The sequence below is a fragment of the Triturus cristatus genome, chromosome 4_2 (genome assembly GCF_964204655.1).
Source record: "Triturus cristatus chromosome 4_2, aTriCri1.1, whole genome shotgun sequence".
NCBI lineage: Eukaryota > Metazoa > Chordata > Amphibia > Caudata > Salamandridae > Triturus > Triturus cristatus.
The window spans coordinates 978,532,972-978,548,452 of record NC_140586.1 but is presented as its reverse complement, the minus strand read 5'-3'; the positions used below and the strand labels follow the sequence as shown (position 1 = coordinate 978,548,452).

General features: G+C 47.7%; 1 protein-coding gene across 1 annotated transcript in view; it reads right to left on the bottom strand.

Annotated features, from left to right (window-relative positions):
* The window catches only part of LOC146839195 (CD5 antigen-like), a 418,739-nt gene that overhangs the window by 221,460 nt on the left and 181,798 nt on the right, over positions 1–15,481 (bottom strand). Inside the window, exon 2 of the mRNA XM_085603215.1 lies at positions 494–567. Coding sequence (XP_085459341.1) covers positions 494–557 — 64 coding nt within the window. The 5' untranslated portion in view covers positions 558–567. The remainder of the gene's footprint in view (positions 1–493; positions 568–15,481) is intronic.

Below are 15,481 nucleotides of genomic sequence, written 5' to 3'. Positions count from 1 at the left end.
ACAACGCATTAAGTTGATTTGCTGCATTGTATGACATATTAGTAAGTATGCCCCAGTCTCTGAGTGGGGGATGTACAGAGTGGAAGTGATAGCTCATTAAATGCGTTCCTTGTGCTCCAGGCGCTCCTTGAGGTCTCAGGTGTGAATGGTGTTGGGCTTGTTTGGAAGCGTTACTTGATACACATATATAGTCAATAAAATGAATTACTAGTACAAACAAGCCGTCTCTCTTGCACAGTCCTGGAGTCTCTTCATCTGAGGAAGCAGCTCAGATACATGCACTGCAGCAGACACTAATCTTATAGTTTAATGATTTACATATTTCTTCACTCAGATTGGACTTGCATCACCGTTTCTGTATCACTGGAAGCAATTGAGATGTTAGTGAGCTATATGTTGCACACTTTACCTCTCAGGTTAAGGTTACTTTCAACAGCCTTTGATCTTCATTACATGACATTACTACCCTTCCTCAGACTGAGTCCGTACTCACCGAAGGCAGGCTGAAGGGCAACAACACTCAGGATCTGAAGAAGGCAAACACTCTTCACCAGCATCTTGGAGGCTCTGAAAAAAGAATGAAAAGACTAGTTTACTCTAGACTGACCTGGTTCATTCTCCATCTCTCAGTAGCCCAGGATTTATGTGGCTGCCAGTACCTCACTTTCAAACATTTTAGTCGTAATAAACACCAGAGTAAATTAAAAATGAAGAATGGGCTGGACATTGAGGAACAAAAATGTACACCTCACTCTTTTGACATGAAACCTGGACCTTCTGTGTAGCAGCATTAACCTTAATGCACTGACGCTCAGAAAAGAGAAGCATTTAAAAGGAGATGGGAAGGGTAAGTCCTTCAATCCCAAGCACTTATTACAGAAAAGTGGTTATTAGTTGAGAAGGGCACGAGGCCTTAACTTGTAATAAATCTACATGTGTTTCTTTACTGGGAACCAGTTACCTCATAGCATCCGTTGATTCTCTCAGTGCAGCAAATCAGAGCAGTCCACGGCCTACTCAAGGGGGAGGTGTGGACTTGTAATCTCAATCCACTGGCAACCAACAATAACACTCAATAAATGTTTATCCAGACAGTGCTTTTTCTTAGATTTATTTTATTTTATTAGAAACATAATTCTAATACTGTGGATGAAAATTTCTTTGGATCCTGAACCTTCGATAACAACACTCGCATATATACTTCTTGCAACATCACAATATGAAGGATATTTAAATGGGGCAGGCCTACTGCCTTTATCAGGGTGTCACCACATTAGTAAAACCAGACATGCCATATTTTGAAATATCACCACCAATAAAATGAATATGGACAGCAACCATATTCAAATGGTAACCATTGCAGTTTCAATTCAATGAATGTCAATAAAACATGTTCCTACTACAGGTTGTGATGATAGCCTTGTATGACATGCAACATAGATGTTATTATTCCTCTGCGTGTGCCTGCTGCTGGCTCGGGTGGCAGTGGCTCCTGGAGTCCAGTCCCATGAAGCCAGACACCTTCCATTGTTCTCATCTACCTTATTTTAAGCCATATTCTTGACCACCATGTTTTTGAATTTGTGCATGTCTGACATGATTAATATATTAGGGTTGGAGAATTTCCAAACTTCATTTCATTTTCAGCTTTGCCTTTGCTTGTAGTGGATAAAGAGCAGTTGCGTGTGTGGGCAGAGACAGAATGGGTAAATAATATCTTTGCAATCATTTGCCTGCCATGTAGTAAGTTGTTTCTTCATGGGAGAGGACAGTGGTCTGGTCTTTGTGCTCAATGCCTCCTTCTTTGATGGCCATGCGATGGTGCGTCCATTGCTTACTGATAAAGGCATTGCTCCTTGTCCTACTGCCTCGCCTTCCTTCTTAACCAATCAGGATCCCTTGCCTCCAATAGACCCCTCCCCTCTTTAAATTAAAACACCACCCACCCCCTCCTCATCCTCTACATAAACAAGCCAAATCAGACACACAGCTGTTCTGTACTGGGAGAGCGGGAGGGACCATGAAGGAAGGCGAGGGAGTAGGACTGGTAGTAAGGCCTTTATCGGTAAGTAATGGACGCATTACCTCCCATCCCTCCCTCGCCTTCCTTCTTAGTCATTGAGACGTAGCAAGTAAATGGAAAAGGACAACTGAGTATTAAACACCCAGCGTAATAGAGTGCCCAGATCAAATACAGAAATACTGCCATACCTACAAAGAAGACAAAACTCTGTGCTCAAAACCTGATCCAGACGTCTCAACTCAGCAATCCGATAGTGATGAACAAAAGTGGATGGAGTATCCCTTGTCACAGGCCCTACAGATCTCCCCTACGAGGTCCCCAGCAACTCAGCTACTGACATGAACCAAAGGAAAGTGCAAAAATTGGAAATTACCATCCCCAGTGCAAAACACAGAAACTGTAGCGAGGGGATTGTGACAGAGACAGCCAGGGAGTGTTAGACCTGGTACCATTGGCGTGAATCTCCCTTTCACTTTTTCGCTGTGCCTCCTCTGTTATTCTGGTAATAGATGATCTGGGCGCTGTGACACTGCCATTCAGTGCCGCAGCGCGGATGCTCCCTGTGTAAAGATGACATATGAATTGATGTATCCCTGATTGGGTTATTTGGTCTACCTGTTAGTCCCTAGTAATGTGGCCTGTGTGTGCCCAGGGCTGGTAATCCAAATTCTGCTGGTGGGCCTGCAGCGCTGGTTTGCGCCACCCACAGAAGCAGCTTGTAGAGTGTGTCTCAGACCTGCCACTGCAGTGTCTGTGTGGAGTCTAGAACTGCCTTCTTGGCTGTGAAGTTCACCCACTTCCCAGCCCCTGAAGCTTCCCTTGGCATCATGTAAGCCACCCCTATGGCAGGGTGCATTTTATGTGTAAGGTAGGACATGCTCTGATGTGTGTAGCATGTCCTGGTAGTGAATTACACCCAATTTCGTTTTTCACTACTGTAAGGCTACCTGTTATCCATAGGCCAGAATGCGAGGTTTGGCTATTACATTCTATAGTCCTAACTGACCAATAGAACATGGTAGAAAAACAAATTTAGTATGCCTGAGCTCAGAATATTAAAATACATCTTTTAGTGAAGTTTATTTTTATATTCTGTGTTTGAAAATACCACTTTTAGACAGTGGGTATTTTCTTGCCTAAGCCTTCCAGTGTGCTCTGCTGTTATGTGTATTGGCTGTCTTGTTTTGGAGGGACAGGGCAGGCTGAGTCAGACCTGGGTTGAATAGAGAGATCTGCATTGGAGTATGGGGAAGGGTAGCTCCTGGACCTGAATAGGGCTGTGCCTGGCAAGGTGAATGCTGGCTCCACCTCCCACTGTGCGTCTGATGGCGAACCCCCTCTTTCTGAAAGGAAGGATGCAGCCTGGTAAACAAAGTGCTCCTAGGCTGGGCAGAACTGGTTCTGGCTGGGTTCAGTGACTTGTAGTTTCTGAGAACAAAGACTTTTGGGGTATAAATATCTGTGCTGAAACCCCTACAATTTGTATTGCCCCTGGATCTCAAGACCAACCTATGTCCATGCAACAGAAGGAAGCTGCAGGAGAGGACTGTCTTGGTGTTGTGTACTGTTCCCTGGATTGGCCTGCAGTAGTTTTCATTGGACTGGAAATAAGAGGGAAAAGGAGCTGTAAGAGAACTTTTTAATCTTGAACCTGCAATCACCCAAGGGCTAGAGAGAGAACTAGCCTCCTGACTGAAGTCTCACGACCAGTAGACTTGATTTTGTCGCTAAGGCCTGTTAGTGAGCCGCCGCAGCCGAGGAGCGTCAGGAAAATCATCGCACTGCTGCCGCCGAGGGCTCGCTGTCCTGATCATCGCCCGCACGTTTGCAGGCCTCAAAATTATCGCTAAAGCCTGTTAGCGAGCCGCCACAGCTGTGGAGCGTCAGGAAACTCATCGCACTGTTGCCGCTGAGGGCTAGCTGGCCTGATCATCACCCCGCAAGTTTGCGGGCCTAAAAATTATCGCCACAGCCGCGGAGCGTCAAGAAAATCATCGCGTGGCTGCCGCTGAGGGCTCGCTAACCCTGATCATCACTCGGCACGCTTGCGGGCCTCAAAATTGTCGCTAAGGCCTGTTAGCGAGCCGCCGCAGCCACGAAGCGTCAAGAAATTCATCGCGTTGCTGCCACTGAGGGCACGCTGGCCTGATCATCGCCCGCACGTTTGCGGGCCTCAAAATTGGCGCTAATACCCATTAGCAAGCGGCCGCGACCAAGAGCGTGAGGAAAAACATCGCTATTGCGGCCTTTTTGTGGATTATTGACAACAACATCCCGGACCTGTGAGTAAAAGGGTCGCAGAGACCATTGCCCTGAACTGAACTTTTCATTCCTCATTTGAACTATTTTTGCAGTATCCAGAGAAAATTATTTTTGCACAGTATTGTGGCTTTCTAGTTATTTGGTCTTGTGATAAGCCTATCCCTTTGTAGTGTTCCTCACTGTATTACTGTGTTAAAGGCTTAACACACTGCCTCTGAGATTAGCCTAACTGCTTGTGCTACGTTACCACAGGGTGGAGCAGGGGTTGTCAAAGGGGTGCAGCCCTCCACTCTGACTTAGGAAGAAGGGTCCCTGTTTGGACAGTGGCCATCCACTGCCAACCAGAGGCCCCCATTTCTAACAGGGAGGCATTCATGAAGCTGCATTTCAGCTCTTTGTAGAATTTATAGTATTAGCTCAGGGCTATAATTTCAATGCTTTTCCATTTGACTTGTGAGGGACACCTAGTATCGATGAGTTGAACTGCAGCTCTTTGTAGAATTATTTTGATATTGGATACTCTAATATTCACTGCCCACTGCTAATCTCTTCCCATAATGCTTTGCAGGGCCTTTGATTGGGATTGTATTTTTGCCCATAACTGTCCTTGGGGTGGTCCTAAGAGGATGGGAACATCACTGAATCGTTCAGCGTGACAAGCTCTTTGTGTTGAAGGCATCTGCTTGGTCTTCCTCCTAGGTTAGGGGGAATCCCAAAATCATCACCTTTCTCATTGGCTGATATCTTTATTTCAAAGTTTGCTTTTGTGATTTGGTTATATGCTTTTAGCATCTAAAGTTGCTTTATCAAAGCATTTGTGGGTGCAGTTTAGTAGCTGATTCTGCTGTGTGAAGGAGCAATTCTGTGTTTTTAATGAGAGGGAGTACAGCTCGCAAGACCAGAGGCAGCCTTGCTAACAGGGTAGCAAAAGAGTCCAGGCAATCGCAATGAGGAATATAATCTATAGCCTACCACTCTCATGCTTGCAGATCCCCAGCAGAACCTTGAAAAGGTTATAGGAGACCAAGAGGGCATAGCACATTGAGAAAAAAGAACATCTCCATCTGACGCTTGAAAGGATGGAAACATCTTGTAGGAAAGTAGTATCTGCTTCTTATGGTTACCCCCCACTTTTTGCTGATCTCTCACTGTTTTTGGGCTAGTCTGACTGGGATCCTGCTATCCAGGACCCCAATTTATCTGCTTTCTCCCTTAAATTGATATGCATGTATTTAGGTACACTTCAGATTGGATTCTGGGGTACCCTTATCAGTCCCTAGTATGGGTACACCATGTAACCAGGGCATAGGTACCCCAGAGGGCTAAAGCATGTATTATGCTACCGCTGAGAGGCCATCCAAATTAACATGACCAGCCTGCCGCAGCAGACTGTGTAAGTTGGTGCTTTCACCACTTACTTACGATATAGGTTCACTACATCCATTTAAATCACTACACTTAAACACCTATCAGTCACCCCTATGGCAGGCCTTAACAATCCTGAAGGCAGGGTGCTGGGTTTCACATGAGAGGGTGCCCCTGCATGAGCAGAGCCCCTCTGCAGCCTTCGGAGACCATTCTCCAGTGTTGTCTGTGATGCAGCCAGACATGTATTTTTAAGAGCATTATAACCTTGCAGTAAATGCTAACGGCTGGTTAGAAACATGTTGTGTTTGGTGTTAAACACCTTGGAATCATACCTCCATGCCAGTAACTGGTGTGGGAGGTTTGATTCCAGCATTTCAAAGGGACATATGTGGGTTACCGGTCTACACGGTACCAACTTTCTCGAACCGGGCAGCACAAAATGAATGCTGCCAGCCACAGAAACGGGTCTGCCCTCCTGCTGCTGACAATAGGCATCCTTTCACAGGTAGGTGTAACAACCTCCCAGACAAGATTTAGTGTATTGTGGCTGGGTGGGTACATTCTCTGAGTGCCAGAAAGTTTGCACTGGGGGCACATTTGGTGTCCCTGTGCATAGTCTTGCTCAAACTAATTCTGGGAGCCATTGGCTCCTGCTCTGGTTCAAAACTGGACAAAGGAAATGGGTGTAGCCACCCCTCTGTCTTGCCCCTCCCCAAGGAGGGTCCACAGAAACTTTCCAACCCCTTCCAATGGGTATAAAGTGGGTTACCTGACTACATGACTTTAGATCTTACCTGGACAAGATTCTGCTAAGAAGAAACCATGGGGCATATCAGCAAGGCTAGGTGATAGAATTATCGCCGCTTTTGTGGCCGTTTTCGGCCGAAAAGCGGCGATAATTTTATCGCCTAATTAGCAAGCTCACGCTAATGCGTGAAAACTTGCGTTAGCGTAGGAATTCCTAACGCCCAGCTTTGCATCTCTAATGAGATGCAAAGTGGTCGTTCCTGACCTGACATGACAGGAGAAATGTCGCTAAGTGACATTTCTCCTATCATCAAGACCCACGCTATGAAGCATAGCAGCAGGAAAAGTAGCGATAACCCCTGTTATCGCTACTTTCCTTACGCCTGCTTCAAGACTGACTTAGCCATGATATCCTATGGAAGGTGGATATCATGGCTAAGTTTGTGGGGCCCTATCAACAAGCTAACACCACATTTCGTGAGATTATCGCTGGGTTTCCAGCGATAATCTCAAGTTAGGCAGTTAGCGTGAGGATTTTTATCGCTTTTGAGATAAGCGTTGCTAATAGCACGCTATCTCAGCGATAAAAATCCACGCTAGCCGGCGATAATTATCCTAGCGCTAAGTGCGCTTAGCGATAATTATCGCCGGTTGTTGCTGATATGCCCCCATGGGGCATATCAACAAGGCGGCGATAAAAAATTATCGCCGCCTTAGCGCCAGTTTCCGCCGATAAAGCGGCGATAATTTTATCGCCCTATCAACAAGGCGACGCTAACCCCTGTTAGGGTTACTTTTCCGGCGATAGCGAACAGAATTCTATTGCCTTTCAAGCCAGCGATTATTATCGCTAATGACATGCAAGGTAGGTGTTCCTGACTGAATTCCCACAAAAAAAGTCGCTAACACAGCTGCTCACTATTAACAAGGTTATCGCCAAACCACTTAGCTACAAAAAAACGCACGCTAACTCCCGCTAACTCCAGTTTCTAAAACCTGATAAAAACCTGACTTAAACTGGAGATAAGTAGGTGTATATAAGGGAGAGTTGGCCCGAGCCTCACAGAACAGCCACATAAGCCATGGAGATAGTCATCATGCAGCTTGGAGTCCCACCAATGCAGCAACAACAACAACCACTCCCAATGCCACCACCACCAGGACCACCACCACCCATGCAGCGATGAAGAAGACAGCGGTCACTGCACAGACGTGTCTACCTCACAGACTTAAGGCCAGAGGAAGTCATAGCCCACTACAGGCTCAAAAGGACATCCATCCAGCACATCCTGACCCTCATTGCCCACAGGCTGACGCCACCAACACAGCGGACAACCAATATCCCTCCGCAGACAAAACTGCTCACTGTGCTGCACTTCTTGGCCTCTGGGACATTCCAACCAACAACAGCCAGAGTCGGTGGAGTATCACAGGCATACTTCTCAACCTTCCTCCCCACTGTCTTGGATGCCATACACAGCCTGATTCTGCAGAACCTATACTTCCCCAACACTGTGCAGGAGCAGATTGCCATCAAGCAAGGATTCCATGACATTGCTGGCACACCACAGGTGATCGGTGCAATTGACTGCACACATGTACCATATGTGCCCCCTGCGGACAGCAAACACATCTACCGCAACAGGAAGCACACCCATTCAATGAATGTGCAGGCAATAGACCACCGTGGACTGTTCACAAATGTCGTTGCCAAATTTCCAGGGAGTGTGCATGATGCATTCATCTTCCGACACTGCATCATAAACCAGCGCTTCGAGGATGGCACATATGGAAATGCATTGCTTGTCGGTAAGTACCAACTGAACACACCACATGCACAAAAAACACAATCATGTTTAACCCATCTAGAGGGAGGATGTAAATACATTGCCTAGGTACTGATTGTGGAGGTGCACAAAATGCATGGGCACATGTTAATGTATTGTGTACGAGGATGAGGTATACAGGCTCCACTGTGTAGAGCACGGCTACTCATAGTATGGCCCACGTGCTGCCAGCGGCCTGGCAAGCCTTTCTTGTTGGGCCATGGACCTTGCAGACATTGTACCTGTGTGCCATGTCTGCAGATTTCATAAGAGTGCCACCAAACACTGCCGCACCAGCGCGGACTCCGAGAGACTCTGCACCATGCGGGCTGTGCGAGTCCAGCGATAGTCAGAGTGGAGATGCATGTGCACCAAGAGGTGAAATATAACAAAAACTTGTTAACAAGTAAATGGTCCATGAAAGACCTGTGAAGTACTGGGGTGTGGCTGTGTGTATGTGTCCAGGAAGCTGTCCCAGCCCAGGCTGCCAGGGGGGGAGGTGACAGAGGGTGACAGAGGGAGAGAGAGGCAAAGAGACAGAGGGAGGGAGACAGAGGGATGTAGACAGAAGGATGAGTGCGACAGAGGGAGGGAGACCGAGGGCGACCGAGGGGAGAGACAGAGGGAGGGAGAGATAGAGCAAGGGAGGGAGAGACAGAGCGAGGGAGGGAGACAGAGAGAGGGAGTCAGAGAGAGAGAGAGTGAGAGAGAGAGAGAGAGAGAGAGAGAGAGAGAGAAAGAGAGAGAGAGATGTGTGTATGCCAGGTCTGGTGGCTCAGTGAATGAGGGTGTCCACACCAGGGGCCTGTGTCCAACCACATGGTCAGTTCCCTTACTCACTAGCCCTTCCCCGTTCCCCACTGACCCCGCCCCCACCCGTGTGGCACATGTAGGAGAGTAGGATCTGCTTCACATGGGTACCCCCACTTTTTGCTGGTGTTTCACTGTTTTCGACTTTAGTCTGGCTGTGGCCCTGCTAATCAGGACCACAGCCTGGCTGCTTCCTCTCTAAAATGGTTTCCATGTACATTAGGTACATATCTAATTTGATTCTGGAGTGCCTTATAAGCCCCGAGTATATGGTATACTATGTACCTAGGGCATAGGTACCTCAGAGGCCTACCAGGGGCTGCAGCATGTATTATGCCACCCCTGGGAAGCACTCCAAAATGAAACCACAGGTCTGCTACTGCAACCTGGGTAAGGGTGTGCTTGCACCCCTATTGTGGTATAGGCTACCTATATTGCTACCTTATACAGACACATATAAACCTATAAGCCACTCCTATGGCAGGCCTTGACAATCCTGAAGGCAGAGTGCTTGGTTTTATGTGAGAGGGTGCCCAAGCATGAGCTGGGCCCCTCTGCAGTATTCAGAAATACTTCCTTATGGCTGTTCTGTGATACAGCCATACTATATACTCTTAAGTGCATTATATCCTCGCGGTAAATGCCAACTTTGGAATGGCTGCATCAAAACATGTTGTGTTTGGTGTCAAACGCTTCGGAATACTACCACCCGCCAGTTCTGACGGCAGGGGTAGCATTCCACCCTTCTAGAGGGGGAGACATGTTCACACTGGCTTAACCCGGTTAAATCCTTTCAAAGCCCTGGCATCCCCCTCTCACACATAGAAAAACGCCTTAGTGAGTGTATCACATAGTCTGTACCACAACACTAAGTCTGTTTTATTTTCACCACACCCTTTTAAAAACGGTCCTGAGGAAAGCCAGAATACTCTAAGGCACTGGCTGAAACATGTCGACCATCTGAAGGACGCAGGGGGCAGTAACTCTCCACCCTTACACGTCCTGTAGCCTTACTTTTAACCGCTGGTGTCGGCCCAGTTATTAAAATTTAATTTACCCTTGGGTACTGGGACCACCACCAAGCCGTTTTAAATCACAATTCACCCAACCTCACTGCACTCTCAGCAATATACCAGCTCCGCTGTAATCAGGCGTCGTAGCACACCCGGGACATACTAGGTGTCACTGGGTGGGCCCGATGATGAAGCATGCCACCAACTAGGTTGGTGGGTGAGGGCTTCATGAATACACCTACAAGGTGTCTGTGACAGAACTACTTTGAGTACTGCATCACTTTGGTCAACTTAAGCTAGTCTTCTTTGTTTAATCACATCACAAAATGGATGCCACAGACACGGGTCTGGCCTCCTGCTGCTGGAGGAAACTCCGGCAGGGGAGGCCTGGACAATAGATTTCCTGTCACAGGGAGGTGTAACCACCTCCCCAGACAGGCAGATGTGTATTGGGGCAGTGTGGGAGCACTCTCTGGTGCTTTGAAGTCCTGCACTAGGGGCACACTCGGTGTACCTGTGCATAGTCCAGTTCAAACCAGTTGCAGGGGCTACCCGCCCCTGCTCTGGTGTGAAGCTGGACAAAGGAAATGGGTGTAACCACCCCTCTTTCCAAACCCTCCCATAGGTCGGCCCCCAGAGTATGTCCAACCCCCCTAACTTAGTATAAGTATAGGAACTCAGTCCTTGAGACTTTAGATTACCCTGGACAAAGCTCTGCAACATATACCCTGGACCTTCGACATTCTATTTCGACTTGAAGACTGAAGAAATGTCCCTTAGGTTCAAGGAGTGACTCTCCTGCTTGGCAGGCACCAAAGAAGCAACTGTCCGCTCTGCAACCCTGAAGCTCCCGCCGGACGCTGAAGTGGATTTACAGACTTCTCTGAGGCTACCCTGAGGCCACAGCAAATCTGAGTCCCGTGGGTGACATGGAACCGTGACCCCTGGACACCGTGAACTTTTGCAGCAACAACACCTTCCTGGTCATCCTCAAAGTTGTGCTTTGGGCTCCGAGTAGCCTCAGCATTGAGCACAGAATGCTTTTGAGACACTGCCTGGGGCACACAAGGTGTGTTACACTTTAGAACCAGTACAAGGTCTCTTTTAGTAAGCACACTAAATGACTCAGAAGGCAGCAGGAAGGGGAGGTGGTTGTGTGCACTCACAGGTATCACATGTCCTGGGAGGTGGTTATATAGCGTTACTCCACCAAGTACAGGTGCTTGACAACTTTCCTTTGGATGGACCACGCCTCCCTCAGCTGGGAATCATTAGTTGCCTGCAGTTGGGACTCGCGGTGTAGCGAGTTGCTACCTCGCTACCTTGTTCCTGCTTTTCCCTGCCCGTGATATCCCATTCCCCGCTTTCTCCCTGACTCACCTTTGAGTTTGCCGCTCTCCCGCGGTTGCCCGGCTTTGGCCCTCATTCACCTTCTGGATTTGTGATTGCCGCAAGTTAGCGGTTTCCGGGTTTTAACCCGCATCCTCCGTAAAGAATATCCTTGTATGCCGAGCGCTCACGGCTTTCTGGATTGTGTCTGCTTCCGGATTCTGAAGGACCTTCGTGATTCCCGCTCCCCTGCGGTTGCCTAGTTTTGCCTGCAATCCTACAAAGACTGTCCTCCTCGCGTCCATTACGAGACACGCCAGCGCATTTTCTTTTGTCCCTGCATTGTAGATCGTAGCACGGCCGGGTGCATGTTGCTCCCTTTAGAGCCTCATTTTGTTTGGACTTGGGGATTACATGCTCCCTCCGTAGTGCGTGTGAAGCACTATCAGACCTATCCGTGGGGATCATTCTTCACCCTATGAATAAACTGCCTATTGGTTTGGCTTTACAGAACACGCTAACGACTTCCTGGATTGTGCACCCTCGAAGCCAGGCCACTTTACTGCCCTGCTTTATCACAGCATCTTAAAAGAACCTGACGTGAGTCTGAGAGAGCACACAACCAGGGAAGGGTATTTAGTTTAGGGGATATAAATGTAGTGAGGTTGGTATGACTAGCGGGGGGTACACAGCCGTGTCATAGGGTTTGACCTTACTTACCTGGTGTTCCTTTCTCTCGTTGTTTAGGAAAGCCTCGCTCCTGAAAGTCTTGAAAACTTGCCGTGCCTCATCTACGCTTGGGTGTCCTACGCTGTCTCTTCTCTCCCATCAGGGTAGTTGACCGGGTTTAGGGTTGCATTCGAGTCTGGTGGTGCCCTGGGGGGAGAGTGGAGACACATCTTCGCTCCCGAGGATTTGGACATCTTCCGCTTTGAGATTGCGCCCTGACAAGGTGTCCCTGTGCATAGCCCCGTTCAAACTGGTTGCAGGGGCACTCAGCCCCAGGCCTGGCCCAAAATTCCGTTCCGCTCGCGGAAATTGCGATATTTTGGCATTTTCGCGTTCCCCGCAATCCGCATCTTACCGGTAATTTTTTTCTTGCTCGCGCTGTAAAAAAATACATTCTCGCATGCGTGCGATCGCCTTACCTGAATCCCCGCGTTCACCGACAAGTTTTCCGATCTGGTCGCGTTCTCCACGATATGTTGGATTGTTGGTAGCCATTTGTGCTGTCTCGCGACAGTCCGCGCCCGCATTAACGTCATTTGTAGCGCGATCACGTAATTTGTCGCGCGATCACGTCTTTCTTCTCGCGATCATGCACCGCGAGAGTATGAGAAGATTGAGATCTCGAACACGTCATTCTCCACCGCGAGCGAGAGCGTGAGCACGCGGGCACATCATATCGAACGCGAAAAGGAGAAAGAGACCCCGAACAAGTCATATCCAACACGACAGGGAGCGAGAGAACGCGATCAAGTGATTTTGTACACGCCATCGACATCCGGCGGAAGTAATGTGAAGCTCGAGAACTCGAACATGTACAATTTTCAATTTGGAGAAGAATATCAGCTCTAGCAGCATGAAACCTGCAAATGATGATTTGGATGAAAACAACTCCTCAGATTGACATTTGGCTGTCCTTTTTTGTGCAAGGAGTCATTTTTTAAAAAGGTTGGGAGAGGGAGGAAGTGCCACAGAATCTCCTACTTCCTGTTCCTGTCCAGCAGGCTCCTCCCAGTGCTTTGTCCATCTCCTGCTCATTCTGCCTTTGGATTTTGAGTTGGAAAGATCACTATTTTTGTCTGCTGCATCATTGCAATTGGATTTGAGGATTTTTTAATTGGATATTTTACAAGTAAGTGGTTGCTGTGTCTGTTTGATTGTGGGCATTGCCGTTGTTGTAAGTACAATTTATTTTTGGTAACTATCATTCCTTTTTTTAAAAATGTTGTGGGTAGTAGTAGTCAGTAGTAGGCCTGAGCTAGTCATGGCCTCATGGGTGTGTGCATGATGAAGCAACTGTTCCTTTGGTGTTTTTTGAATGTATTTCATTTTCAAGCATCATTTAGGGCCTGGATGGCATTGGATTTAGTTCGGAAATGTGTTTTTTTGGGGGTGGGCTTTCTGATGTTGTTGGGCCTGGCCATGTGGCTGGTGGCCATTTTGAAGCCTAGGCCTGCAAGCTTGTCAGGCCTTGTCTGCCAACAACAGGCCTGCTTTCATTCAGTAGGCTCAGAGTAGGTAGCCACAGCTGTATTAATCAAGTGTTTCTGTGTGGTCTGTTGAATTTAGAAATCATTTAGGGCATGGATGGCATTGGATTGAGTTGGGGAAGTGTGTTTTCTTGGGGTGGGCTTTTTGATGTTGTTGGGCCTGACCATGTGGCTGGTGGCCATTTTGAAGCCTATTCCTGCAAGCTTGTTGTCTTTTGTCTGGCCTTGTTGTCTGCCAACAGGCGTGCTTTCATCCAGTAGGCTCAGAGTATGTAGCCACAGCTGTATTAATCAAGTGTTTCTGTGTGGTCTGTTGAATTTAGAAATCATTTAGGGCATGGATGGCATTGGATTGAGTTGGAGAAGTGTGTTTTTTTGGGGTGGGCTTTCTGATGTTGTTGGGCCTGGCCATGTGGTTGGTGGCCATTTTGAAGCCTGGGCCTGCAAGCTTGTCTGGCCGTGTCTGCCAACAACAGGCCTGGTTTCATCCAGTAGGCTCAGAGGCTGAGAAGGTGGCCGCAGCTGTATTAATCAAGTGTTTCTGTGTGGTCTGTTGAATTTACACATCATTTAGGGCATGGATGGCATTGGATTTAGTTGGCAAGTGTGTTTTTGGGGTGGGCTTACTGATGTTGATTGTCTTAAAGACATGCTTTTGTTGTGTGTGACTGGTGTGTGTTGGTGTGCAATGCATGCACCCTGCAGACCTTTTTGGGGCCTGTGAATGTTCGTATTTGCATTTTGTTGCATTAAAAAGGCAGAGCAGTGTGCTTTAGCATGCATCCTTTACCTGGCTTTTATAGGCCTTTTGTCAGCTCCTGGTGTATCCCAGGCCCCCTGCTTGTTTGTGATTTGTGAGTGTCCATGTGGATGGTGGCCTTTTTTTGTGTTGGGAGTTATTAGTGTCCTGCTTTTGCCATATAGGCATGCATGGTTTTCCTATTGGCTTACTGCTTCCATCCATCCACCCCCTTTGCCAGCAGCAGCTCCATGGATGCTGAGATGCTCAAATAATTTAATGGCAAATAGGGTCCACCCCACTTCCATTACATTTTTATTTTGGTGGTTCTTATTAAGTTTCCTTTCCTTCCTGAGAGTGTCGTGTGTGACAGTACACAGTAGTATAACATAGTCCTTATTGAAAAAAAGTCAGAAATGGCTAGACAATATCTTTTGTTTGCACTAGTACAGTAGTAAGTAACTGAACCACAACAACAAATGCAACATTTCACTGATGTTTTTCTCCTGGCTTATTTTCTTTTAGGTGCACAAAAAGCCAGAGGAGGAGGTGTCATCATCATCACCTGTTGTACTGCCAGCCAGCCAGAAGTCCTGCTGCGCATCACGTCCACGTGTGACCAGAACTTGTTGTGCATCTGCATCCTGCCTGACTTCTGAAGAAGATGGCCCCAAAGAAAGGTACCAGGTCCATTACCAAGAAAGTTGCCGGTGAGAAGAAGGAACAGAAAAAGGAAGTGCCATTAACCACGACTGGTGTGCCGGACAATGTTTTTTTTGGCACCAAAAAAGTTATGCCTGCAGCAGCGTTGTCCGGGAACTAGGGGTGGGCGGAATTTGCGAAAGCCACTTTCGCAAATTATCGCGAAAATGTTGAAAATTATCGCAAAAAAGCGGAATTATCGCGAAGATGCGGAAGTTTTTCTGCATGGTTGCGGGTCGCCAACTTGCCCATGTGGTTGCTTGCGGGCGCGGCCATCTTGTTTTGAGTTGTCTCGCGGTGCATGATCGCGAGAAGAAAGACGTGATCGCGCGTCGCATGACGTCACTGCGGAGGTGATCTGTCGCAAGACAGCGCAAATGGCTAAAAACAATACAACATCTCATGGAGAACGCGACCGGATCAAGCAAACTTGTCGGCGAACGCAG